The following is a 26310-nucleotide window of genomic DNA, read 5'->3' as shown; positions in this document are numbered from 1 at the left end:
CTGTCTACACTCTCTTCACTGGGCATCACTGGAATTCCACTTCGCTGGTTTGAATCCTATCTCACCGGTAGATCCTTCAGGGTGACCTGGGGAGGGGAGGTATCCAAACCACATCATCTGATCACTGGAGTTCCTCAGGGATCGGTTCTTGGACCCCTCCTCTTCTCCACGTACACTACATCGCTGGGTCCCATCATACATGCACATGGCTTCTCCTATCACTGCTATGCCGATGACACGCAGCTCTATCTCTCTTTTCAACCAGATGACCCAACGGTAGCTGCACGGATCTCAGGCTGCCTGGCGGACATCTCGGCATGGATGAAAGAACATCACCTACAGCTCAACCTGGCAAAGACGGAACTTCTGGTCTTCCCTGCCACTCCGACTCTATGGCATGACTTCACGATTCAGTTCGGCTCATCAATGATTACCCCATCAACTTCGGTCAGAAATCTTGGTGTAATCTTTGATGACCAGCTGACCTTCAAAGAGCACATTGCAAAGACTGCTCGTTCCTGCAGGTTTGCACTACACAACATCAGAAAGATCAGGCCCTTTCTGACAGAGCATGCTGCGCAACTTCTTGTCCAGGCCCTGGTTGTTTCTAGACTGGACTACTGCAATGCTCTTCTGGCTGGTCTGCCATCAAACGCAATCAAACCTCTACAAATGATTCAGAATGCAGCGGCACGACTGATCTTCAACGAGCCCAAAAGAGCGCATGTTACACCTCTCTTCATCTCTTTGCACTGGCTACCAGTGGCAGCTCGCATCCAGTTCAAGTCACTGATGCTTGCGTACAGATCTACCACAGGCTCTGCACCCTCCTACTTCCACTCACTATTACGAACCTACATCCCCTCCAGAAGTTTGAGATCTGCTAGTGAGCGACGCCTTGTGGTACCATCACAGAGAGGCTCAAAATCACTCTCCAGAACATTCTCGTTCACCATTCCTGGCTGGTGGAATAATCTTCCCACTCCTATTCGGAACGCCGGATCTCTGGCAACCTTCAAGCAACAACTGAAAACTCATCTCTTTCGGCAGTACTTGACTTCATCCTAAACTCAAAAAAAAAAAAAAAAAAAAAAAAACTTTCCCTCTATCTTTCTCTCCACCTACTAGTTTGTACTTATTTGAACAATGACTGAGACTTGGTGTTACGAGCACTTCCTCTGTCTGACTGCCTCTTCAAGATGAATCGCTTTTTGTATTCCCCAATTGTAAGTCGCTTTGGATAAAAGCGTCTGCCAAATGACTAAATGTTATATCAAATGGGCATCCAATGACCCCTTTAAACATATTAAAAATGCACAAATTCACATTATTTCTCATTTACATGTAATGCAGGAATTAAACTCTTTCATCTAATATATTTACTTAAAATACGGTTATTGGTCACATGACATGCAGGCCACAAGGTCACAAACAAACAAAACATTAAAATTTTTAGTTAGGGTTTTATTTTGATTGATGTTATTTTAAAATGATTTGTTTCACTTTTACATCTTTTATGATTTAGTTAATTATTTGCAATTCCTTAAACTCACAAGCCCCCTGCAGTTCCTTGACAAACTTCAGTTTAGGAAACCTTACATTAATGTGCATTAAATAATTAATGTAATGTAATGTTTAATGCACTTAATTTTGTCAATAACAATGAATGGAATATATTTTCTTTATCTTTGCATTTTTATTTCATTATGGTACAAGATTGTCCTATTTAAATCAATGTGATAAACGAGTTAGGTCAAAAGTAATCTAAAAGTAATCAAAAAGTAGTCTGATTATTTTACCTAAAATGTGTAATGTAATCGATTACGTTACTAACTACCGTTTTTACCATGAAATTTGGAATTGGTAACGGATTACAATTTGTAAGTAATCTACCCAGCTCTGTAAAATTGTATCCATGAGTATGTGTTTTCACATACATTACAGCTGCATCATGCAGAGATCTTACCTCAGTAAGTTGGGGGCCCAAACGATGGCCAAATTCTTCGTATGCATGTTTGTTACATAGCTGAAGGTTGCTAAGTGTGAAAGATGTCTCATAAGAAACTCAAGGGTTCTACAAGAAAAAGCATGAATATTGAACGTTAAAACTACAGATGCATTAAAATTCAATGCCAAGTAAAATTAGCATAATGGATTAGAATCACACTCATTTAAGTGAACAATGTTGTAATAACAGCCTCTATTTTCCTCAGTCATAACATACTTGGACTGCATTAGTAATGTGAATAGTATGCTTAATGCAGTAGATTAATAAAAAGGCTGTTACGTATGAAAAATATGGCTGTGTTGAAAAGAGAACTGCAAGTCCTCTAGAAACCAGCAGAGGGCACTGTAGTCATTTACAAACCTATAATGTGGAGGCGGCAGCTGCTGAATGACATCATGTATTTTGATCAGCCTCTCCTCATCCGTGGCTGCTGACACAGCCTCCTAAAAAAGAGAAGAGAAGAGCGGGTGTAAATCAGGGTCACTGCATCTAGAGCAGCTCTAACCAACAAAAATACTCTCAAACCCATGTTCACACTACACCACTGAGTGGACAAAAGCACATGGTCAATCGCATTTCCTGTGCATTATACTGCTTCCATAGCAACCTGAAAACATAGATGCACTCTTTACTCTAGCCGTTTTCATTTGCAGCGACTTATCTCCAGATGCTGTAAATGTCACTACTTTGTTTGGCATGCAGATGAACTCCTTGTGAAGCAGGGCTCTTAAGAGACAAGCAATTCATTTTGTGTACTCATTAAAAGCAATCAATAGAACGAATAGCCTCAAGCCTTCAATGACTCCTGCACTGTTTTACCATTCTCAGATAAGAGACCCACGCATATTATCACACCAAGAACTAAAAAGGTTTTGATATCATAAGTATGGGCTGCTTGTTCTAATATAATAGGTGCCCTCAGCTGGAGCTATTTGTATGACAGAGTGTTTGAGTTTGAAAATAGCCTCTTTAAAGGCTTGTCATTCTGGGATAAATGCTTACCGAGAATTTCTCATATAACTGGTAGGTGAGAAGTGGGTTGGGAAGCTCTCGAAAGTAAAGCTTGCACAGGGAACCCACGCAGTGTATGTCTTGAATGTAAACATCTTTTGTCAGATCTGGGATCTGTTCAGAGTCAAATTCATGCCTAAAGTGAGAGAGAAAGAAAGTGTTAGACAATTTGGTGTGCTTAAAACCTAAATTTAAGTGAATTCTGATTAAATAACATTAGCTTTTAATATCAACATTTGAAGGAATTGACAACAAGTATCGGTTTCCAATGGTCGATGCTGGAGAAGAAGTTAATTCTTTTATTTAGCAAGGATGCATTAAACTGATCAAAGTCACAGTAAATACATTTATAATGTTACAAATAAAAGCTATTCTTTTGAACTTCCTATTCATCAAATAATCCTGAAAAAAAATTAAGCAGAGCATGCTTTTAACAATAAAATAGGAAATGTTTTTTGAGTGCCAAATCAGCATATTAGAATGATTTCTAAAGGATCAAGTGACAATGAATCAATTGCTGCTGAAAATTCAGATCTTCCATAATAGCAATACATTATATTTTAACATAAAAATGGAAAATAATATTTCGCAATATTACGGTTTCTACTGTATTTTTGATCAAATGAATGCAGCCTTGGAGAGTATTAGAAAATTCTTTCAAAAACTTAAAAATAAAAAACAGACTGGAATGATAGTGTAATATTTAACAATTTACACAAGTAAAAAATTAAATTGCAAAAAATATATTATTATAGCTTTATAGTTTTAAACTCATCCACTGACAAAACTACATGTAGGAATTCAAAAGGGAGAGAAAACTTGTTAATCGGCCAAGCAGACAAGTCTATTTGTCCTGGACCTGGTAATAAACCCCCATCTAATCACTCTGGTGTACTCATTTCCTCCTGTATTCAAGAATACAAACATTCCCATTATGAAATGTAATTAGCAGCAGCTTAATATTCAGCCACTGCATTCAGAGTTTCTCAAGCAGTATGATAAATCCCTATCTCTGCTACTTGCAATTAGGGGAGTGTGTTTATGTCCTACCGCAGCTTCTGAATGTTGGAGGCAATCCCAGATAGACGGTACATTCCATCAACCACTCCATGCTTCTCAATGAACTCAGTGCAGCTCTTGAGTACCTGGGGGACTATAGGTTTAGACAAAATGTTACTGGAGCATCCTTTTTGGTACGTAAAGTGTGAGATTTGTCAAAATGCCAATGGAAAAGAATGCCAGATTCTTTGTGCAGTAAATTTCATATTTTGTAAGCTATAAATAACTTCAACTGCGGGAGACAGGCCTGATCGTCAGATAACAAGTCCATGCTCTCCTGTATAAGCAGAGTTTATAGCTTCACATTTTCTCCAGTGGCATTAGAAAAACTCCAGACCTCCAACGAGACCTTGCAATGTTTCACCCAGAGGAATCATAGTCACAGACAACCCTGACTGGCCTCTAGTCTTGACAAACTTTATCCAGCAGATGAGTGAGTCCAAGTCTCTCAAAGGCAGCTGTTCATCTACATTCCTGACATAGCTGTCTGAAGCACAAAATCCTCAAAAATGCAAGAAAGTTTTGTCTCTAAGCAATCTCAAAAATCATCCAATCAGCGCTTCACAATGAGTTGTCACTTTGCTCTATAAAGCCAGTAATACATTCTTTATGTCTTCAAGCTAAAGCTGTTTAGCTGGGAAACATAGATAAATTGTCAAAACTGAGAATGATTCGTGACATTCTTGGAAGCATGGTTTGAAAATGACAAACAAATCACAATATTTGTTTCCTGCAAAAGTGTTTATAAATTTACAGCTATCATTGGGGTAAAATATAGCTGAATAATTTCCAGCTGTTTATGCAAAACCTAATAATTAGCAGAAAAGACAAGAAAAATAAAACAAATACAGTCCCATTCAAATGTTTGGGGTCAGTAAGCTTTTTAAAGTTAAAAAAAAAAAAAAAAGTATCTTGGGCCCACCAAAGTTGCAATTATTTCATAAAAAAAAAAATACAGCAGGAATAGTAATATTGTAAAACATTATTACAATTTCAACAGTTTCCTATTTTAATATATTTTAAAATTCAACATTCTCCTGTGATGGCAAAGCTGAATTTTTAGTAGCCATTACTCCAGTCTTCAGTGTCACATTTGTTTTTGTTGAAGTTTAAATTAGTTGTGCTGCTTAACATTTTTTTCCAGGATTAATAGTTAATATAAAGTTCAAAAGCACAGAATTTAAAATATTGAAATATTATTATTCAATAACTGTTTACATCATAAATGTCTTTACTGTCACTTCTGATCCAATTTAATACATCCTAGCTGACTAAAAGGATTATTTTCTTAAAATCTTAATGACCCCCTACTTTTGAATGGAAAGATTTTTTTGCCAACCCCCCCCAAAAAAAACAAAAAGGCAGTGGAGCCAGTGGAAACATCAACAGGGCAACAATAAAACTACTGGCTCAATTTGGTCAGAATTTTTTGGAGCCCTTTCAATACTTTGAAAAATACAGAAAATTACTTCAGAGGTCAACATCCTTATGGCACCAACTGAGAAAGAGAAAAATTGGATTAATGCCTTTTGCTCCCAAGCGAAATACTGTCCAAGAGTGTAATAAGTGCATTGCAGGGAGGTCTGCAGAGCTTTATGTTAATACGACTGAGCCATACTAATGACTCTCTACTTGAAAAAAGTGTTTAGCCATGTCGTCTCACGTTCATCTGAGATCAGAGTGTCTGAGACGGAGAGTACACATACTGTCATTACCCGTTTTACAAACACATTAAAGCTGAGTGGGCTCATGGGTGGGAGAGGACAGTGAAGAGAGAGAAAGGTTCAGATCTAGGTAGTAAACCTAAACTTTATCATCTAACCAACTACAATGGATGACCTTTTGTAGGAAGACATTTTTAAAGAATACCAGAAATTTCTGCTTTGAGGATACTTGCTCCTGAGGGAAAGAATGTCCATTCTGAAACATTTAATAAAAGAAATGTTTTTTTTTTCCCCCTCCTTCTAAATGTAATGGTCGAGCAGTCATATCAAGTTGCGTGGATCCCCTTTGAAAAGGACAAGGCTTAGATTTTAAGGGCATGCAATGGCTCAGGGAGGATTTGAAATCAAACAAATGGAGCAAATGCTGAAGGCTGCCAGGGAGCTTTGAATTAATGGCCAAGAAATCTCCAGACATGGGCCCCTAACCATTCCTCCTGACCTTTAGACCGCTTTAAGCCAATCAGATGCCATGACAACCTATGCAGTTAGATCCAAGGGTGATTCTAGAGGAGGGGGGTTAGCTATGCTTTCCAGCCCACCCACACTGTCTCACATTAATGTCAAGCACTGTCTGGAGCATGTGTGAGAGTTTGAGTAGGACCAGAAGGGGGCAAATCTCACCATCATGTCCGGAGTTGAGGAGATGTTCTCCTAGGTCACAGCCAAACACCCTCTCTCTGAGGATACCTCTTTGCTTCAGCTTCTGCTTGGTTGGTCTGGACTTCATGAATGTGCGCAGAAAAGTGATCAGTTTCCCGTGTTTTTTGGACACTGGAAGATAAAAATATAGACATGCAAATTTAAATAATATTTTCACATCAGGGAAAACTGCACTGTGAATGACAAGCAGCGCAACAGTAAATGACCCCAAGAAAATCCAGTTTTACAACAGGACAGTGCCAGCCACATCATGTCAGTGAGCCAAGATCTTATGAAATAAAAAAGCAAAGGGACTAGGTTGTGTAAGAATAATGGGTTCAGACATTAACCCTGTTCCTTTACTGAAGGAATTTCCCAAAATCCTCCATTGGAAGTGTTGCTTGAATAACCTAAATCACAAAGGGCTGTTTCGTCAACGGAGCAGAATTATTAATTAACCCAAATTCCTCTGAGTGAAGTACATCCTGCATCTTTGGGTGTTTGTTCTACTTTTGGTAGAGCAAAATCAAACCACTTTATTCTCTGCAGATCAATGCAAGATGCACAAGTACAGTAAACTTTACAAGTTTAATCTAATCTCAGCATTGGAAGAAAAAAGCCTGAAGATGAGTTGCTGACACAACATCTGTGAAAGTCTTCTCATGAAAGTAATAAATGTTTCCTTTCATTTCATTTTTGAAGGAGGCAAAGCAGGAAGGACATCTCAAGCTGTTCGGTCTCTGGAGCAGCTTGTGTTGTTATTATACCCTGACACTAACCACCATGCCCCCCCCCAAAAAATGAAATAAAAACAAAAACACACAATCAGCAGCCTGACCTAGAATTTGCATGAGAAACTCTTGGACGATTCAGGGGAAAAGTATCAAGAGAGAAATTCCAAGGATTTGACAGGAATACACAAATGAACCAAAATAATTCCACTGGATTTGCTAGAAAACCCTGAGTCCTGTAATTGCTCATTTAACTTCTGATGTTCCTCATAAAATATTAGCAAGCTTAAATATTACAAACCAAATAACTGTTTGCATAATGAAGCTGTATGAATCAGCAAACAATCTGTTGGCGGAAACAATTTCAGAGCTATTATAAATGCAGCTGGGATTCCTGAAAACCACAAACTCGTCCATCTGTGTTTATGTTTGTGGGCACATGTGGTGGATTTAGCAGGAGACGGAGTAAAAATGATTAGCAAAATAATTGCAAATATTACACTGTTGTTTAACAGTTTAACTCCCTGGTGATTTTAAGGATGTGTGATTCTTTGCACGCTGAAACCACAGTGGACGTGGCAAGGGGACATCTGCCAGCTGTGATCTCATCTGTTCCTTTGTATCTCTTTACCTTTTAAAAAGGCACATTATTCACAATTTTTCATCATAAAAGTTATACATTTTTCCAACAAGCAGTTGCAGCTGGTCTCGATGCAATTAATCCTCTCATATCCAGTCGAGGTTAATAATAAAAAGAGCCGTTGCAGGAATTTCCTGTTCTACTTTTCAAGAGCCAATAAAGTAACTAGCACACATTTCACAGATCCTCTTATTCTGAACTCCACAACAAACCAAACACAGGGCATGTGCTGAACTTCACAGAAGCTGCAAGAAGACTTACTGAAGAATGAGTGTTTCCTCCAGGCTGCACTTTACCTCGGCTGAGGAGACACTGATGACGTTACAGCACAACGTGACTGACACATTATACGTTTTTCTTTTATTCCCTCCAAATCAACACTCAGAACGTGACTTCCGATGACTTGCTAAAAATGTATTTTTAAGAAAACACAAATGATTTTGCTACACACATCAGCATACACAAAATCTACCGAGAAAGGTAGAACAGTGGTCTTAATGAGTTTAACAAAGTCAATAAAACGCATTTATTGCAAATTAACACCAGTGCACACATTTAAAATGCTATCGTTTTCAGCACTACAAATGAATAAACCACACACAAACCTGGCTATAGAAAGCACTTCAGTCGCATCTACAAGTCTGAGATAGTTTAGCAATCTTATTAGCACTAAAACTGCAGCTTCATAACTTACCTCAATGTGAAATATCCATGAAACAAAGGACAGATAAACAGTACTTGAGTATTCTTAAGTTTGCCAGGCTGCAGCTGCGGTAGAGAGCTTGAGACACAACGGTGAAGGATCATCACAGACCACACTCTCTCTCTCACTCTCCCTGCCAGCCGGTAAAAGCTAATAGTCAGCATGCATTCTTTCCTCTTTGCTTTTTCCCTCCTCTCTTTCCTCTCGGAGTTTACCCAGCCCCTAATATCAACTTTCAACAGCGCTGGCTTCTAACTGCATAGATCGGGGCGTGAGCAGCCAGGCAGCCCAAAGAGCGACAGTTTCAGCCTGCAGGCTGTTGTATTTATCAGATATCCACTATCGAGTGATGAATGTGCTCTTAAAGACAATGGCAATACAACACCGCTGTCTCCTGTGATGTTCTATTTAGGCTACAGCTTAAATACGACTTGGTAAAACTACAACAAGAAGCCAGACGAACATTAATATAACTCATTTGACTACACAACCAGGGCAACAACAATGCACTCTTTCTAAAGAAACACATTTATAGCCAAGCCCATGTTCCATTCAGCTTTTACAACCCAGACTGACATGGTACAGCAATAAGGAACTGACAAAGACAAGCTTGTCTGCACTCTAAAGCAACAGGTTTGTGGCCAAACGGTCAAACACACAGATACATGTTTTGCAAGGTAACGCTGGTGTTAAATGGACAATAAGTGTCAAAACATTATTAATTAAAAATTTGTAACTTTATAAATGTCTTTACTGTCACTTTTAAACATTAACAAATTGTTGCTAAATTACAGCATTAATCATACTGACACCAAACCTTTTAAAGGTAGTGTCTATACATAATGATAATACTACTAATAATGATAAAACAAAAACACTAAAACCATTATGAGAGTTAACAGGAATGTGCACGAGTACAACAAACACCAATAAACTGGTCTCCCAACCCAACAGCTAACAGAAGTTCGCATAAAAGTGTCTGTTTTCAGAAAAGACCAGTAAGGAAGTACACAATCCCCTGTAGGACAAACGGACACATATTGCCATGTAAACCTAATACAGTTTGTCTCTCATTCTCACACAGATCCTTCCAGCTGTCTTGGCTTGTTCACAGAGGCAGCTGCCCTTTACTCCTCTGAGAGGAAGACATTGTTTCCCCACAAGGAAGTTAGGAAGTGAGAGGGAGCTAAGGGAGCTACATCTGGAGCAGCACCTGCTACAGCTGAGAATAAGGGAATGAAACAAATGCAATTTAGTCTGCGAATGTGACCGTGTCTGCACAAGAAATTATTATACTTCAGGCATTTTCATAAGATTCAATATGCCCCATTCATGCATGAAAACCTTGGTAAATAAAATATTATAGCAACCTTTATCACCGTTACACCACCTGCATGATAGGACATTATGTGGTTAACCATTTACATGGGGCATTTGCTTAATGAGGTGAATGATTCATAAGGTATTTTGTAGTCTTGATAGGTGCTTGCTGCTCGGCTAAAGCTCTGCAGGGGAGCAGAGAGGTATGTTGTATTTGAGCTTGTACAAAGGCAGTACACAAGAATGTGTTTGAGTCACCATGGAGAGACTGTAGTTCATATTGTCAGTGGACAAAGATGGGATTATTTTATAGCCTTTCTTAACCAGGGTCATGTAAATCAGCCCAGGAGTGTGTTTCAAAATAACATGACAATAAGGCTTTCTGATGCACCTGAAAGAGCGGTGGAACGGTGCCATAAACTGACGTCACAAGCTTAATTTCAAATACAGACACATTAAGTGTTGGCACAGTCAAATAAGTATAGATGCAATGATATTAAAACAATTATCAGTATCGACTAGAATTTTCATGTTACGGATGACAAGGAATAAATAAAAGACATTCAATTCTATTTTGTCTACATAAATTAAAAATTAAACACTAAAAACTAAAATCAATCAATTTAATTGATTAATTTAAGTGCCTGTTTATTGATGGCAAAGATCATCTAAATGTAACAATAGGGATATAACAAGTATGCACAATGAAATATACAACAATGGCCAATATTTCCATATTATGGCTGATAACTGATAAATGGCATTACAATTATATACTATTTAAATATAAAATATTCTCATAAATTAATTAAATTAGCATTTTTAAAGATGAACTTTAAGTGAACATTTAATGATGGCAAAGGTAATCTAAACATAATAGGGGAAATAAGTATGTAGAACTTATGACTGCGTCTTACGTCTGCTAAATGACAAAAGTAAAAAAGTAAAGAGTGTAAAGACCATCGACTCTACCGTGCGACTCCACCGGGCAGAGACACCGGCAAGGGATAGTAGTAGCTTTTGATTTAATTTTTTCATTGATATGTTTATTATTGAAATGTTGTTGTTATATGCATGTGTTAATTTTATTTAATTTCTTTATTTTCTTAAATATGTGGGTAGATAGTATTTATAGAGTTGTAACTTTTTAGTTTTAGTTACTTTTTCTTATTTGTAAGTTGCTTTGGACAAAAGCGTCTGCTAAATGACAAAAGTAAAGTAAGTAAGTAAGAACTAAATATTGTTTGTCAGCCAAAATAGTCTCTACACATCATGCATCTCTTCAAAAAGAGACAATCCGGCAGTATTACAGTAAAATAAAATGCAAAAACATTGTTAAACAGTAACATGCATTCAAATGCAGGTCAAAAGAGAAAGTGCTATCAGGGTGCTATCTAGAAGACAAGGGTCAAAGTCACACACTACTAGAGACACCAGAAGAGTGTTAAGTGAAAAACAAGACTCTATATTTGTAGTGCTTGCATCAAATCTTCATATAGTTAACAAGTGGTATTAGGAAAGACCAGTGAAACTACATTCTAAAGATACAGAGTGCCAGTAGTGTTCAGAGCACCCGTGAGTGGCAGGCGACTGTGCGGAGATGCACAGGAGGGTTCAGGGTTAGTCCGTGTTAGACGTAGTACATGGATAAACGGTTTGGTCTACCTGAGCTCAGCCTGTAGGGGTTTAATGGGTCGGGTGCCCATGCACTGTCCTGCTTTACACTCTCCATCTCCAAATCTGTATGCCGGGAGGAGAGAAGGGGAGAGGGAGGGAGGGACCTAGTTAAAGAACATGAGAACAACAGCTGCACATGCAGCTCTATTAGCTTAGCAGTCCTTCAGGAGAGTTTCCCCCCTCACTCCACATTTCCTGGCCATTGGGAACGTTTCACAACAGTTCTGAAGCTGCTATAAATGATAATAAACAAGGCGGTGCAGTAAAATGCACATGAAGAAAAACACTAGACTAACATGGATAAGAGTGCTCTTAGCTGCAATGCAAGAGTAACACAGTTTTATGATACTGCCATAAAACAACTTATGCATGCAGGGAGAAAGTGTGATAAAAGAATGACAAAATGTGTGTGTGTGTGTGTGTGTGTGCGTGAGAAAAAGAGAGCAGGAGATGGAGGGTGTGCGACTATATGTTTGTGTTTAAAGGGATAGCTGACAATACCAAAATGAAATGGTCAGCATTTACTTGGCCGTATGTCATTCCACACCGGTACGCTACACTCTTTAAAAAAAAAATAAAAAAATAAAAATGGTGCTATATAGCACTAAAAGTGGTTATTTGGTTCGTATTCATAGGGGAAACACTTTTGGTGCTGTATAGCACCAAATCTTGGTGCTTCAGTGGTTCTTCACTGGTTCTTTGGCATGACTGCTGGGCTATATAGCACCGCTACCATATATAGAACCCGTTAAGCTCCTGTGCGGTTCTTCAGTGGTTCTTTGGGGTGATTAAGGTGCTATATAGCACCACTGCTGTACAAAGAACCTGTTAAGCCCCTTTAAAGGTTCTTTAAGAGCCAAAGAACCACTGTTGGTGCTGTTTAGCACAATTTTTGTTTAACACAATATGGCACCTCTTATGGTTCTACATAGCACCATTTGATAAAGGTGCTGTATTGCACCTTTAAAGATATGGTGCTACATAGCACCAAAAGTGGTTCCCCTATGATTACGAGCCAAGAACCACTTTTAGTGCTATATAGCACCATTTATTTTTTATTTTTTTTAGAGTGTAAGCAGTCTCTTTCCAGCTCACACAAAACAAAAACAAATAAATAAATAAAACACGGTCCAAAAAACAAACAAAAATAAAATAATATATAAACAAGACACTAACGAAAAAGAAAACAAACAAACAATAAAATAAACAAGATAACCACAAATAAAATGAAGGAAAAAATAAAAAATACAACAAAACAAAATAATACAATAATAATAATAATAAAAAAGGCCATGCTCCATGGAGAAAAAAGTAATGAGTTTGGAACAACATAAAGGTGAGCACATGTTGATAGATTATTTATTTCTGAGTGAACTAGCCCTTTAAGGCAAAAAGAGAGGTGTTGGGAAGGGTATACCAGCACGCACAGGGTGGGAACAGACTCCAGGAGGCCGGCCGCAGACCAGAGCAGGGGGACGCTGGGGGAGCAGTGGAGGAAGCATGGTCAAATAACACATCACACATGCATGCAATAAGTGCAAAGCAATGCAACATACATTCCAAATACAGCGTCAGAGTCAGTACATGTACAAGCAATGAAAAATAGAGTAAACCCCAGCAAAAAGCTTCTGTATAGTCAAATATATTAATGTACCTCATTTGTTTCTTGCATTGGCCTTAATAATGAAACTGTAAAAAGCATTGCTGTAATTACGCCCAAGAGCCCCGTGGCTCTTTTTTTCGGGCTGATTACACTGTGCTGTGCCACATCATTGCATCTATGCGATGATATTACTCCTACAAGAAGATGTGTACCACAGAGCCCTACCACCCACCCACTGCAAGCCAGCATTCTGATTGGTGAGTCATGATGATGATGATTCACCCCTCTGCGGATGCCAATAAGCATTGTTTTGATACACACAAAATGGCTAAAACCAAACAGAAACGGCTGCAGGTGATGAATAAGTCTCTGGACGGCTTGGCAGGCCAGTTAGTCCAAGTTATGATGTAAGCTGACCTCTCTTAAAGCAATCCGCATGGTCCACAGCCACTCCAAATATGACTAAATGTATTGCTCTTGTTAGGATTGTGAAAGCTAGCAACAGTCCATTTGAGATTCTATTAATCAAGTTGTTTCTTTTGACGTTTCAGTGCTTGGCCAGTGAGATATTCTGTAAATAGAGGGAATAAATTGTACCATTCTGTGCCACAGTGTGTGATGTACATTAAAGGCACATACACACTCTCCAACAAACCATTAGGAGTGAAATGAGGGAAAGCAAACAATTGTGCAACACAGATTCAACTATGAATGTAATAAATGAAAAGGGTCAAAGGTTTCTTTCGTGAGGAGGGAGGGAAAAAAAAGAAAAAGAACGTAGACTGGGTGTGAACTACATATTTCCAATGCAGTGTTGACAACATGCTCTGAAATCTGAAGACATTGCATGTCTCACACTCAATTTGTTGAAATCTGAAGTGCTTTCTTAAAAAAGCAGCTGAGCCCTTTCCAAGGACGACAGGCTCTAAAACATCAAATAGCAGCTTGCAGTCTTTCTCTTCATGGAGGTTTGAAGATCTGTGATTCAAGCAACAGGACTTAGAGGCTCCAGTCAGCACCTGTCCCAGTTCACTCAAATACACACACATCACACAGACTCGATCCATGGCTGATTCAACACGTCACTTCTTATACACTTTGCTCCAATCCACTCTCTCTCCAATATGATTAATATCTCACTGCAACACATGAGTAACAAGCTAGCCTTCCAAAACCTGCATCTTTTCAAAGGCCCAGCAGCCTCAGGAGGAATCTGAATGCGTATGAACAGCAAGTGTGACCCTGCGTTCGCTTTCCTGATGATGTTTGCTGGGTCGCTGTGGTTTATAATGCCCTGCAGTAGAAGTAAGCTGTTATGGGATGGTTAATACAGACGTGAGAAGAGGAACTAATGAGTTGTCCCAGCAGGATTTGAGGTATGTGTGTGTGTGTGTTTTGTGGTACCTGGTTTTGGCACTGAGTTGGTAACAGACTGTGGGACCTTGTCGTTTATCAGCTCCACACACTCGCTGGGAAAGAAGCCAACCTGTGAAGAGCAGAGAAGGTTTGAAAAGCTTCTTCTCTCTCTGGAGACATACCAATGCTCATCATATCACTCTACATTCTGCACTTAGTTACATTCAGAAAATAACATGTTACTGTGTCATAACAAAATATAACTATGTTAATATATAATAATTCTTAAAGAGACAAACTAATAAGCTAAAATAATGAAAATAGTGAATTCTGAACATTTTTATGCACAGTCGTGTGATAATATCTGCCAGATTATATTAATACTGTTTTATTTTTTTATCACAACTAGAGGTTTCTAAAAATGCAGCCCTATCTCATTTAATTAATGATCATATTTTGAGCCCCTGGAGTGATGCAGTGTACAGCACAGTAAAAAAAATGCTGTCATGCTGCATCAGCAAATCTAGAATGATTTGTAACTCATTTAGAAGAGCTGGGAAAATAATAATTAACAGAACAGTATAAAATTTTGGGGTCTTTTTGGGGCATTTTTAAAGAGTTTCTTAATCTCATCAGGGGTACATTTATTTGATCAATACAGTAAAATGCGGTAAAATAGCAGTAATTTCAATTAAGATTTAAATTTCCACTTTTCAATTTTAATTCTATTTAAAAAAAAAAAATGTAATTTATTTTTTGCAACAACAAAGCTACATTTTCAGCAGCTGTTACAGAAGTTGGAGTCAGTGCTATATTTGCTATATTGCCACTGAAAATATTACGTTAACATCTATTTGCATGATTGCAAATGCTTGCAATTTTCTGTTATACATTCCACACTGTTCTTGTTAATTATTATGATTTAATGCCAGGATGATGAGGGATGCCAGGACAAAGTTTAAGTAATTTTGTATTGTGTGGAGGGGGGGAATACTTCATTGTGACATTCCAGTTTCATATCAAAGAAAAAAAATCTCTGAAAACAATAACATAAGGCTTATATATATTGGGGAAGTCGTGGCCTAATGGTTAGAGAGTCGGACTCGTAATCGAAAGGTTGCGGGTTTGAGTCCCCGGCCGGCAGGGATTGTAGGTGGGGGGAGTGAATGTACAGCGCTCTCTCCACCCTCAATACCACGACTGAGGTGCCCTTGAGCAAGGCACCGAACCCCCAATTGCTCCCCGGGCGCCGCAGCATGGCTGCCCACTGCTCCGTGTGTGTGTGTGTGTGCATTTGTTCACTACTCACTGCTGTGTGTGTGCACTTGGATGGGTTAAACGCAGAGCACCAATTTCGAGTATGGGTCACCATACTTGACAATACGTCACGACGACGACGACTATATTTCAAGGCCGCCTAACTTATAAACCTTAAAGGACCTGAAAGAAGATTCAAAGTTCATCAGTGTCTCATGCACCAACATGAACTAACTAAATGGGCACTTGTAGCCAATTGTACACGCTTGCCATATTTTACAACCTAAAGTTTGATTTTATCATTCTATCACCTACTAATCAACTGCAGATTTATGAATCTGAGTCTAGGGCTGCACGATTCTTCCTAAAATGTGAATCACGATTTTTCTCCATGGGAATTGAGATCACGATTCTTACACGATTCTCATTTTTTCAACCAAAATGTATTGCACTCAAGTACAAAAAAAAACAAAAAAAAAAACACAGGACATTCAGTATAATAAAGTGCTGGAGTAACAAAAAATTGTCTCTTTTCTTTATTTTAGACCCCTTAAATTTAATAATTTTAAAGCTTTAAGTTGTTGAACATAAGAGAACATTAACAATAATAAATAAAAATATTCACATTCACACAGGCGTCGGCGTCAACGCCTCTCGTTTACTTTGAATGGAGTGACGTCAAGCGTTGCCGAACTGAATTGTGGGTCCCTCGTGTCGCTTCACTGGCGTTGCACGCGGCAGAAGTTGAAAACTTTTCAACTTTTCAAGCGCCAACGCAGGCGTCAGCCAATCAGATCGCCTTATGCAAATAGCCAATCCCGTTCATGCAGCACCAGAAAAGTATGTGATTGGCTGTTATCACTATGACGGCGCGTCAACACCATGGTCAGCACCAGAGCTATTGAGAAACAGAGTTGCGACACTCCCATAGGCTTCCATAGGAACTTAGGAATGCGGAAGTAAAGCGTGTCATGGAGCAGCCAATAGTTCCAAACAACCGATAGTTTCAGCATTAAAGCCCATTCATTTCAGTGCTTCTCAAACACAGTCGTCAGAAATTTGAGGAAATTACAGCATTTTTAGCCATTATAACGCATTAGTTTACCTCTCGGAAATCTGACCAGTAGTTGTATTTTATGAAACACGTTATAGTTAATGTTTATTTTTAGATAATAGGCAGTATATGCTATATTTGCAGTTAGATAACGTGGATATATTATATAATAAAATATTTTGATGAATACAGTCGGTTGCCTTTTTTATTTTGAAGTATTTGCAAAACTTAAATTTACATTTTTTTCATTTACATTTAGTCATTTAGCACACGCTTTTATCCAAAGCGACTTACAATGTAGAAGCAAACAGACCAACGAAAGAGCAACAAAATACAAGTCTCAGTTAGTATAGCACAGTTCACATAGCATGATTTTTTTTAAATAAATATAAATAAATAGAATAGGCAAGTGCTAGTATTAATTGGTCAGACTGTGGCGAAAAATATGTCTTTAGATGTTGTTTTTTTTTAAATGGCTAAAACCATTTCTAGCATTTTTCTAGCATTTATTGATATTCACTTGTGTATGCATATTGTATCTTAATATATTGTATTAAAATGTGAATAATAGATGACCATAGATGAAGAAATATATATAAATACAATAACACATTTTACATACTAATTAGATTTCTTATACTCTTTAAATAAGCATTATTTATTTCATCATTAGTCTGCACATCCACAGGAATAAGTGTAACACAAAAACACACAAAGTCATGCCTCAAGTCTCCAATCTTTATTAAGCAGTTTACACTATTAATACTTTGCATACAAAAAAATGTCACCGCCTTATCCTGTGTGTTGCATTGCACTATGTTTTTACTCCATAGTCATCTCATTAAAAAAGAAAAACCCATTAATATTATTTCCATTAAACGCCACAGAGAAAATGCTACTATCAGTGTATTAAACTAATTAATCAATGGACATTTTGTGTTAATATTTTCCGGAAAATGCTGCAAGTATACCCGCTGTTGTTGTCTGACCCGATGGACAGCGCGGAGTTGTTTGGAACTATTGAGAGCTCCAAGAACCACGTGACCGCGTGGCGGCGAGATCAAAGCGTGTCGCAACTCTGTTTCTCAATGGCTCTGGTCAGCACCAAGCTTCAGACACGCCCTCTGTCAAGCGTTGATGCTGACGCCCCGTTGAAGCAGCGCTGCACAGAATGATCACCGTATGACATCAAAGTACCGCAAGAGCAATTTGAATGCATAGGATGCGACTGCTTTCTTATCGCTCTCGTGGTACTTTGATGTCATACGGTGATCATTCTGCGAACGCGCCTATTGACTCCGTTTAGGTCTGCCAATGAGCCAAGTTCATCTATTAAACTGGATTGGATTCTTTTACACAGACTGTTTTACACTGACAACTGAGTCATTTTGTTAGTCATATTTGGTAATATGAGAAATGACACATCTTGTTTTTGACACTTTACTAGGTGGTGACAAAGCATTTAGAAAAGCATTTACCATATGGATTAAGATAAACAATGTTTTTTTTTCTTATAGAAAATGTAACTTAATTTAAAATGTTACTGTTACAATTAACTACAGTTTTATACAATTTAAATGATGTCTATTTGATGATATGAAAAGTGATGTATTCAAGTATAACATTTAACTGTCATTTTAATGAATCAATTTAATATTTGTCTGTTTGTTCATTTGAAAAGAGTTTTATTAATGCATTATTTTATACTGATACATTTTTAGATGTAAATAATTTTAAAGGTAAATTAAACAACAATTTACAGTAAGTCTGTTTTTTGCAAATTCAAAGTAAACATTTAAACAATCTCTTGTCTATTGTCACTTTGAAAAATGACTTGATTATGCATTATTTTAAATGAATCATTAGTTTAATTTTAAACATTTCATTTTAAACATGAATTCATGAACAAACTATTTATTTGTCAATATAAAATTGAGATATTTGTCTATTCACGTAATTTTTTTCATTATTAAATTGGTTCTTCATTTTATTTTTAAAATAGCACTTCTAGTTCCTCCATAGAAGCCAAGTGGCATGCTGTCAAACCCATAGTTTGCAGGTTCAAGCCTTATTGAAGACTAGAGAGTTACTGTAATCACAGTGAAAGCACTTAATCGTCAGTTGCTCCAGGGGGACTCTAACTGCAATTTCTAAACTGTCATGTACACTTGAAATAGAGGGCTAAATCACGCGGAACAAACCTGGAAACCATGTTTTCCTCTCCACCAGGTGGTGTCCTCTTTCGGTGGCATGTCTATTACAGAAACAATATCCCCCACCTGAGAAAAAAAGAGAGAGAGAAATTAATCAAGACTCTTCACAAAATACTCATTATTAGTATGACAATCACATATCTTCAATACTGTATTAATCTGTCTTCATTTTTATCCTAGTCACCTCAAATGACAACTCATCAGCTGCCTGGGCAATGTAGCGCTTGATCACGTGGGCCGCTGCGATAGCTGGAACATTTATGGATGACTCCTCATGCACCAGCAAGTGATTCCCTTTGTTGTCAACCTGGAGAAAGAGATCAATATGACACCCCAGCTAATGGCAACATTGAATATATGTTCAGTGAACATCCCTCATCCTCACTGATTATTCAAGTGAACAATCAACTATTTCTGTTCAAATGGTATCAAATCAGTACCTCCATCCATGTGAGGGCCGGCCCACAGTTGATCTTATTATCAGCAATCGCTGAGAGACGGGAGAGGTAAGCCATCAGCATCTGGGAAACTGCCTGTTGGGAGAAAGAGAAAGAGCAAGAGAGGGAGGTTAAAGCTAGTGTGACAACTTCCAAGGGGGTAATTCTATAAATACAGAGTACTTTTACAGGGAGGTTAAAAGCTCACATAAACCTAAGAACGAATGGTTTGAGTTTGCATACTTTTTCATTAGAAAATGATAGGGTAGGTGTAGGGAACACAGCTTCCTGTGTAGAAACTGTAGAGTTTCGACAAATCTACGCAGTTTTGAGTACGCAAGCTGCATTTGCATTTATACACACTCAAAAACAATACTAGCCTCTACAGTGAAATATGCCGTAAAAGGCTTGGTATACAATTATTTGCTGCTAAACAGTTATTGTTTTTTGGAGTGTATGTTTGGTGACTGTGGCTACTTTAAAAGGGTTCCAGTTGCACGTTGAGATATAAAATGATTTGGATTATACTTCCACATGGCTTGCATAAAAACTAATATAGCAGAAGGAGGTGAGGTGGAGCTGTCTTATATTTATACAGCTCAAAAGATCAGTCTAATAAAAGAGCTCAACCACACATCTGTTTCTAAAACAACTTCTATTTAAACCCCATTACATACAGATCAGTCTAAAAATACAGTAGTTATAATAAAAAAAATTCCTAGTGGAAAATAGAGACAGGAGGGTGTCAGCACATCAACAAAGAGCTTAACGTTAAAACCTGCGACTTTACAAAAAAGCCTACAGAAGCTCTGAAGAAAGTGTGTTTTTGTGTGTGCGTGCTTTAAACAGGATTTTTTAGGCAGGGAAAATTAAAGAGAGCATTTCTTAAATCTTAAATAGGTTTTCTCTCTGATTGTGACTCTCCACATACATCCGAGTTTGGTCTGCAGCATTTGTTTTAAATGTCATAATGCATCTCTGTGTGTATTAATCTGTAGTACTGTAAATACAGACAAGGAAGGTCAAAACAAAAGAACTCATTACTTAATCAAGGTTTCTGTCTCTCTTTCAGAAAAGCAAAAATGACCTGAAAACAACATTCAATATGTTAATGCACTTTGCTACAGAATTGTAAAAATGATAAAGGGGTCATCGTATGGCCATTTTCCACAAGTTGATATGATTCTTAAGGGTCTTAAAGAAAAGTCTATAACATACTTTGGTTAAAATTTGTCAATGGTAGTGTAAAACAACACTCTTTTTACCTTGTCAAAATCAGCTCTGCACACAGCAAGCCGTTTTAGTGCATGTTTCTTTAACTGTTAATGAACTCTGCTCACCCCGCCCCTCTCTTATGTGGGGTGACGAGCAGTTCTCATGAGACCGTTTACTTTAGCCGCGGAACTTGCTAACCTGCACGTTATTAGGAAAGGCGATTTGCAATGACTCATGAAAGAACCTTGTACTCAAACTAAACTTCGCGCGAACAAACACTTAAGTAGATTGGGGGCACATTCCGTTCAAAAACAAAAGTAATCCACTGCGTCTTCACTGCGGTGTCGGAAGTAAATGAAGACTGCTATGTTCAATATTACATCCAACAACAGAACACCTCAATCGCTTAGGAGACATTGTTGTCTACTCCTGCGTCGAAACAATGGCGGACTGATGACAGCTCACTCAGGACGGGTCTAAGGTAAAACACCAGTGTCAATTAACAATCGTGGGAGAGGCCTGGGTCTGTGTGACGTAACACAGCCAAGAAGCTGAGAATGCCTTGATTTGAGAAAGGGGATATTATTTATAGGGATTAAAAAAAAAAACACTGGGTGGATTTTCATTATTATATGGTGGATGTGTACAAACACTGCCAACACACATTTATGTTCAAACAGCATGTAAAAGTGAATTTTGCATCCGATGACCCCTTTAATGTTTATTCAAATAATTCTCTTCAGTCACAGCATATTTACATGAGACAAATATTGGAGGGCAATTGGCCAAGTATAAACAATTACAATGTACACATTATGGCTAAATGTTTCATACCAGTGTGTATATACACACTGAACAAAATTATAAATGCAACACTTTTTTTTTTTGCCCCCATTTTCCATAAGCTGAACTCAAAGATCTAAGACTTTTTCTATGTACACAAAAGGCCTATTTCTCTCAAATATTGTTCACAAATCTGTCTAAATCTGTGTTAGTGAGCACTTCTCCTTTGCCGAGATAATCCATCCACCTCACAGGTGTGGCATATCAAGATGCTGATTAGACAGCATGATTATTGCACAGGTGTGCCTTAGGCTGGCCACAATAAAAGGCCACTATAAAATGTGCAGTTTTACTGTATTGGGGGGGGTCCGAAAACCAGTCAGTATCTGGTGTGACCACCATTTTCCTCACGCAGTGCAACACATCTCCTTCGCATAGAGTTGATCAGGTTGTCCACTCCACTTCAATGGCTGTGCAAAGTTGCTGGATATTGGCAGGAACTGGAACACGCTGTCATATACGCCGATCCAGAGCATCCCAAACATGCTCAATGGGTGACATGTCCGGTGAGAATGCTGGCCATGCAAGAACTGGGATGTTTTTAGCTCCCAGGAATTCTGTACAGATCCTTGCAACATGGGGCCGTGCATTATCATGCTGCAACATGAGGTGATGGTCGTGGATGAATGGCACAGCAATTGGCCTCAGGATCTCGTCACGGTATCTCTGTGCATTCAAAATGCCATCAATAAAATGCACTTGTGTTCGTTGTCCATAACGTATGCCTGATCATACCCCACCACCACGGGCCACTCGATCCACAACGTTGACATCAGCAAACCGCTCACCCACACGACGCCATACACGCTGTATGCCATCTGTCCTGTACAGTGAAAACCGGGATTCATCCGTGAAGAGAACACCTCTCCAAAGTGCCAGACGCCATCGAATGTGAGCATTTGCCCACTCAAGTCGGTTACGATGACGAACTGCAGTCAGGTCGAGACCCCGATGAGGACGACGAGCATGCAGATGTTTATGCAGAAATTTATGCAGACAGTTTATGCAGAAATTCTTTTGTTATGCAAACCGATTGTTGCAGCAGCTGTCCGGGTGGCTGGTCTCAGACGATCTTGGAGGTGAAGATGCCGGATGTGGAGGTCATGGGCTGGTGTGGTTACACGTGGTGTGTGGTTGGATGTACTGCCAAATTCTCTGAAACGCCTTTGGAGATGTCTTATGGTAGAGAAATGAACATTCAATTCACGGGCAACAGCTCTGGTGGACATTCCTGCAGTCAGCATGCCAATTGCACGCTCCCTCAAAACTTGCGACATCTGTGGCATTGTGCTGTGAGATAAAACTGCACATTTTAGAGTGGCCTTTTATTGTGGCCAGCACAACACCTGTGCAATAATCATGCTGTCTAATCAGCATTTTGATATGCCACACCTGTGAGGTGGATGGATTATCTCGGCAAAGGAGAAGTGCTCACTAACACAGATTTAGACAGATTTGTGAACAATATTTGAGAGAAATAGGCCTTTTGTGTACATAGAAAAAGTCTTAGATCTTTGAGTTCAGATCATTAAAAATGGGGGCAAAAACAAAAGTGTTGCATTTATAATTGTGTTCAGTGTGTATATATATACACACACAGGTGCTGGTCATAAAATTAGAATATCATGAAAAAGTTGATTTCAGTAATACCATTCAAAAAGTGAAACTTGTATATTAGATTAATTCATTACACACAGACTGATATATTTCAAATGTTTATTTCCTTTAATTTTGATGATTATAACTGACAACTAATGAAAGTCCCAAATTCAGTATCTCAGAAAATTAGAATATCAATTAAGACCAATGAAAAAACAAAGATTTTTAGAAATGTTGGCCAACTGAAAACTATGAACATGAAAAGTATGAGCATGTACAGCACTCAATATTTAGTTGGGGCTCCTTTGGCCTGGATTACTGCAGCAATGCGGCGTAGCATGGAGTCGATCAGTCTGTGGCACTGCTCAGGTGTTATGAGAGCCCATGTTACTCTGATAGTGGCCTTCAGCTCTTCTGAATTGTTGGGTCTGGCGTATTGCATCTTCCTCTTCACAATACCCCATAGGTTTTCTATGGGGTTAAGGTCAGGTGAGTTTGCTGGCCAATCAAGAACAGGGAGACCATGGTCCTTAAACCAGGTATTGGTAGCTTTGGCAGTGTGTGCAGGTGCCAAGTCCTGTTGGAAAATGAAATCTGCATCTCCATAAAGTTGGTCAGCAGCAGGAAGCATGAAGTGCTCTAAAACTTCCTGGTAGACGGCTGCGTTGGACCTCAGAAAACACAATGGACCAACACCAGGAGATGACATGGCACCCCAAACCATCAATGACTGTGGAAACTTTACACTGGACCTCAAGCAACGTGGATTATGTGCCTCTCCTCTCTTCCTCCAGACTCTGGGACCTTGATTTCCAAAGGAAATGCAAAATTTACTTTCATCAGAGAACATAACTTTGGACCACTCAGCAGCAGTCCAGTCAAGACGCTTCTGACGCTGTCTCTTGTTCAAGAGTGGCTTGACAAGGAATGCGACAGCTGAAACCCATGTCTTGCATACGTCTGTGCGTGGTGGTTCTTGAAGCACTGACTCCAGCTGCAGTCCACTCTTTGTGAATCTCCCCCACATTTTAGAATGTTTTTTTTTTTTCACAATCCTCTCCAGGGTGCGGTTATCCTTATTGCTTGTACACTTTTTTTCTACCACATCTTGTCCTTCCCTTCGCCTCTCTATTAATGTGCTTGGACACAGAGCTCTGTGAACAGCCAGCCTCTTTAGCAATGACCTTTTGTGTGTTGCCCTCCTTGTGCAAGGTGTCAATGGTCGTCTTTTGGACAACTGTCAAGTCAGCAGTCTTCCCCATGATTGTGTAGCCTACAGAACTAGACTGAGAGACAATTTAAAGGCTTTTGCAGGTGTTTTGAGTTAATTAGCTGATTAGAGTGTGGCACCAGGTGTCTTCAATATTGAACATTTTCACAATATTCTAATTTTCTGAGATACTGAATTTGGGACTTTCATTAGTTGTCAGTTATAATCGTCAAAATTAAAGGAAATAAACATTTGAAATATATCAGTCTGTGTGTAATGAATGAATCTAATATACAAGTTTCACTTTTTGAATGGTATTACTGAAATAAATCAACTTTTTCATCATATTCTAATTTTATGACCAGCACCTGTATGTGATATATATATATATATATATATATATATATATATATATATATATATATATATATGTGTATGTGTGTGTGTGTCTATATATATATATATATATATATATATATATATATATATATATATATATATATATATATATATATATATATATATATATATATAGACACACACACACACACACACACACATATATATTAGTGTAAATGTAATATCATATGAAAAGACAAGTGTTTTGGTGATTGTTTGACAACCAGTCAACGAGAGATAAGAGAAAAGAGAACTATATATTAAAATGTGCCAATGAAAGCCCATAAGAGTTTATTCATGATCCACAGAGCATTGATGGAATCGTTCCAGCTGAACCTATCCCAAGTTCCACCCTCCTGTCAATTCCTTTCCCAGACTGGCAGACTCACCAAAATGCAAAACTAAGGCCAAAAGGGGCTGCAAAGGAAGCATAATTAGGTCAAAGAAGACTGAACAGACAGCTGTGAGAACTCTCATACTTGATATGGCTTCATGTACCTCTAAAATCCAAGGGAACTCTCCTTGTGTTGACTATACTAGAAAATAACATGAGTAATGTAGGTAAACCGAAATTGAACAGCGTTTTTTAATGATACGGTCGCTTGCTTCAGTTATTTGCTATGTTTTGTTTGTGTGCTAATGAGGCTCATTTGTGTGAGACGTCACATATTTAATGCATAGGCAAGCCTCATAATTAGTGTGTCCTTTGAGGTGTTTATTCCTATAAATCAGAGCCAGTTAACCTTTTAAAATCATCTCAGAGCTTGTAATACCGAGCTCCTCTTTCAAGATTCAGATGCATCTTTACCAAGATCTCTCTACAAATAAAACCGCACAATCCAATATGTGAAATATGACCTTGGAGCAGTTTTCTTGTATTGGGAAGCTCAAAGCGCCTGATTACACACAAAAGCATCGTGGGAGCTTCCACTTAGCAGCTCAGAGAGACTTCCATTACTGCAAAACATTATCAGCCACTCAAACTTCAAATCAGATCAACTTAGCTGTGAAAATATGCCACAGTTCAAGTATACTACTCTGTGAAACAAATGCTACATATGTGCCCAACACAGCAGGGAGAAGAGGGTTTTTTTTTTTTTTAACACTACAGGGATATCCATCTGACGGTCTCTCAAGGGACGCCATTAGGTACTGTTGACCAGCCTCACTGACCACTCACTCATCACAGATGTCTAAAGCTGCTCTGAGAAGGGCATCTTGCAGGACTGTGTATGGAAGGTCTGACCATTCTATGTTTACAGGCAAGAGCCTGAAATGTCTCATTGGCCGCAGGGGAGTGCTAAAAGAGGAGTGTTTTGGGGTCTTACCTCTGCTCTCTCCCTCAGGCTGTCGAAACGGGGCAGCTCAGGGAGCTGGGAAAAGCGGCGGTCATAGATGCAGAGATGGAGATGCTTATCCAGGACTCGGAAATCTTCATAGCTCCGCCTCACAATCCAGCTTCGTCCCTGCAGGGTGGCAAAAGAGAGTCGCAACTTAAAAAAGGTAAACAAGCAAGCAAGTGTTAGAGAGTGTTGACTTTTGGTCTGCAGGGTAAATATGAGGGCTTGGTTCTTGGATAAACCTCATCTGGCCAGTGCAACAACATGACGAC

At 38.6% G+C, this 26310-nt stretch overlaps 1 protein-coding gene across 1 annotated transcript in view; it reads right to left on the bottom strand.

Annotated features, from left to right (window-relative positions):
- Positions 1–26310, bottom strand: part of LOC306855828 (rho GTPase-activating protein 32-like) — a gene marked incomplete at its 5' end in the record, with an annotated part of 89900 nt that overhangs the window by 11973 nt on the left and 51617 nt on the right. The window contains 12 exons of the mRNA XM_079394723.1: positions 1967–2074; positions 2369–2451; positions 3011–3155; positions 4070–4172; positions 6424–6573; positions 11501–11575; positions 12940–12990; positions 14520–14601; positions 18984–19061; positions 19180–19302; positions 19436–19528; positions 26027–26164. Of these exons, the coding sequence (XP_079250849.1) occupies positions 1967–2074; positions 2369–2451; positions 3011–3155; positions 4070–4172; positions 6424–6573; positions 11501–11575; positions 12940–12990; positions 14520–14601; positions 18984–19061; positions 19180–19302; positions 19436–19528; positions 26027–26164 (1229 nt within the window). The remainder of the gene's footprint in view (positions 1–1966; positions 2075–2368; positions 2452–3010; positions 3156–4069; positions 4173–6423; positions 6574–11500; positions 11576–12939; positions 12991–14519; positions 14602–18983; positions 19062–19179; positions 19303–19435; positions 19529–26026; positions 26165–26310) is intronic.

The sequence above is a fragment of the Barbus barbus genome (assembly GCF_936440315.1).
Source record: "Barbus barbus genome assembly, chromosome: 36".
In the NCBI taxonomy this organism is placed as follows: Eukaryota; Metazoa; Chordata; class Actinopteri; order Cypriniformes; family Cyprinidae; genus Barbus; species Barbus barbus.
Note: the sequence above shows the minus strand (reverse complement) of the source record. Positions and strands in the feature narration are given on the sequence as shown.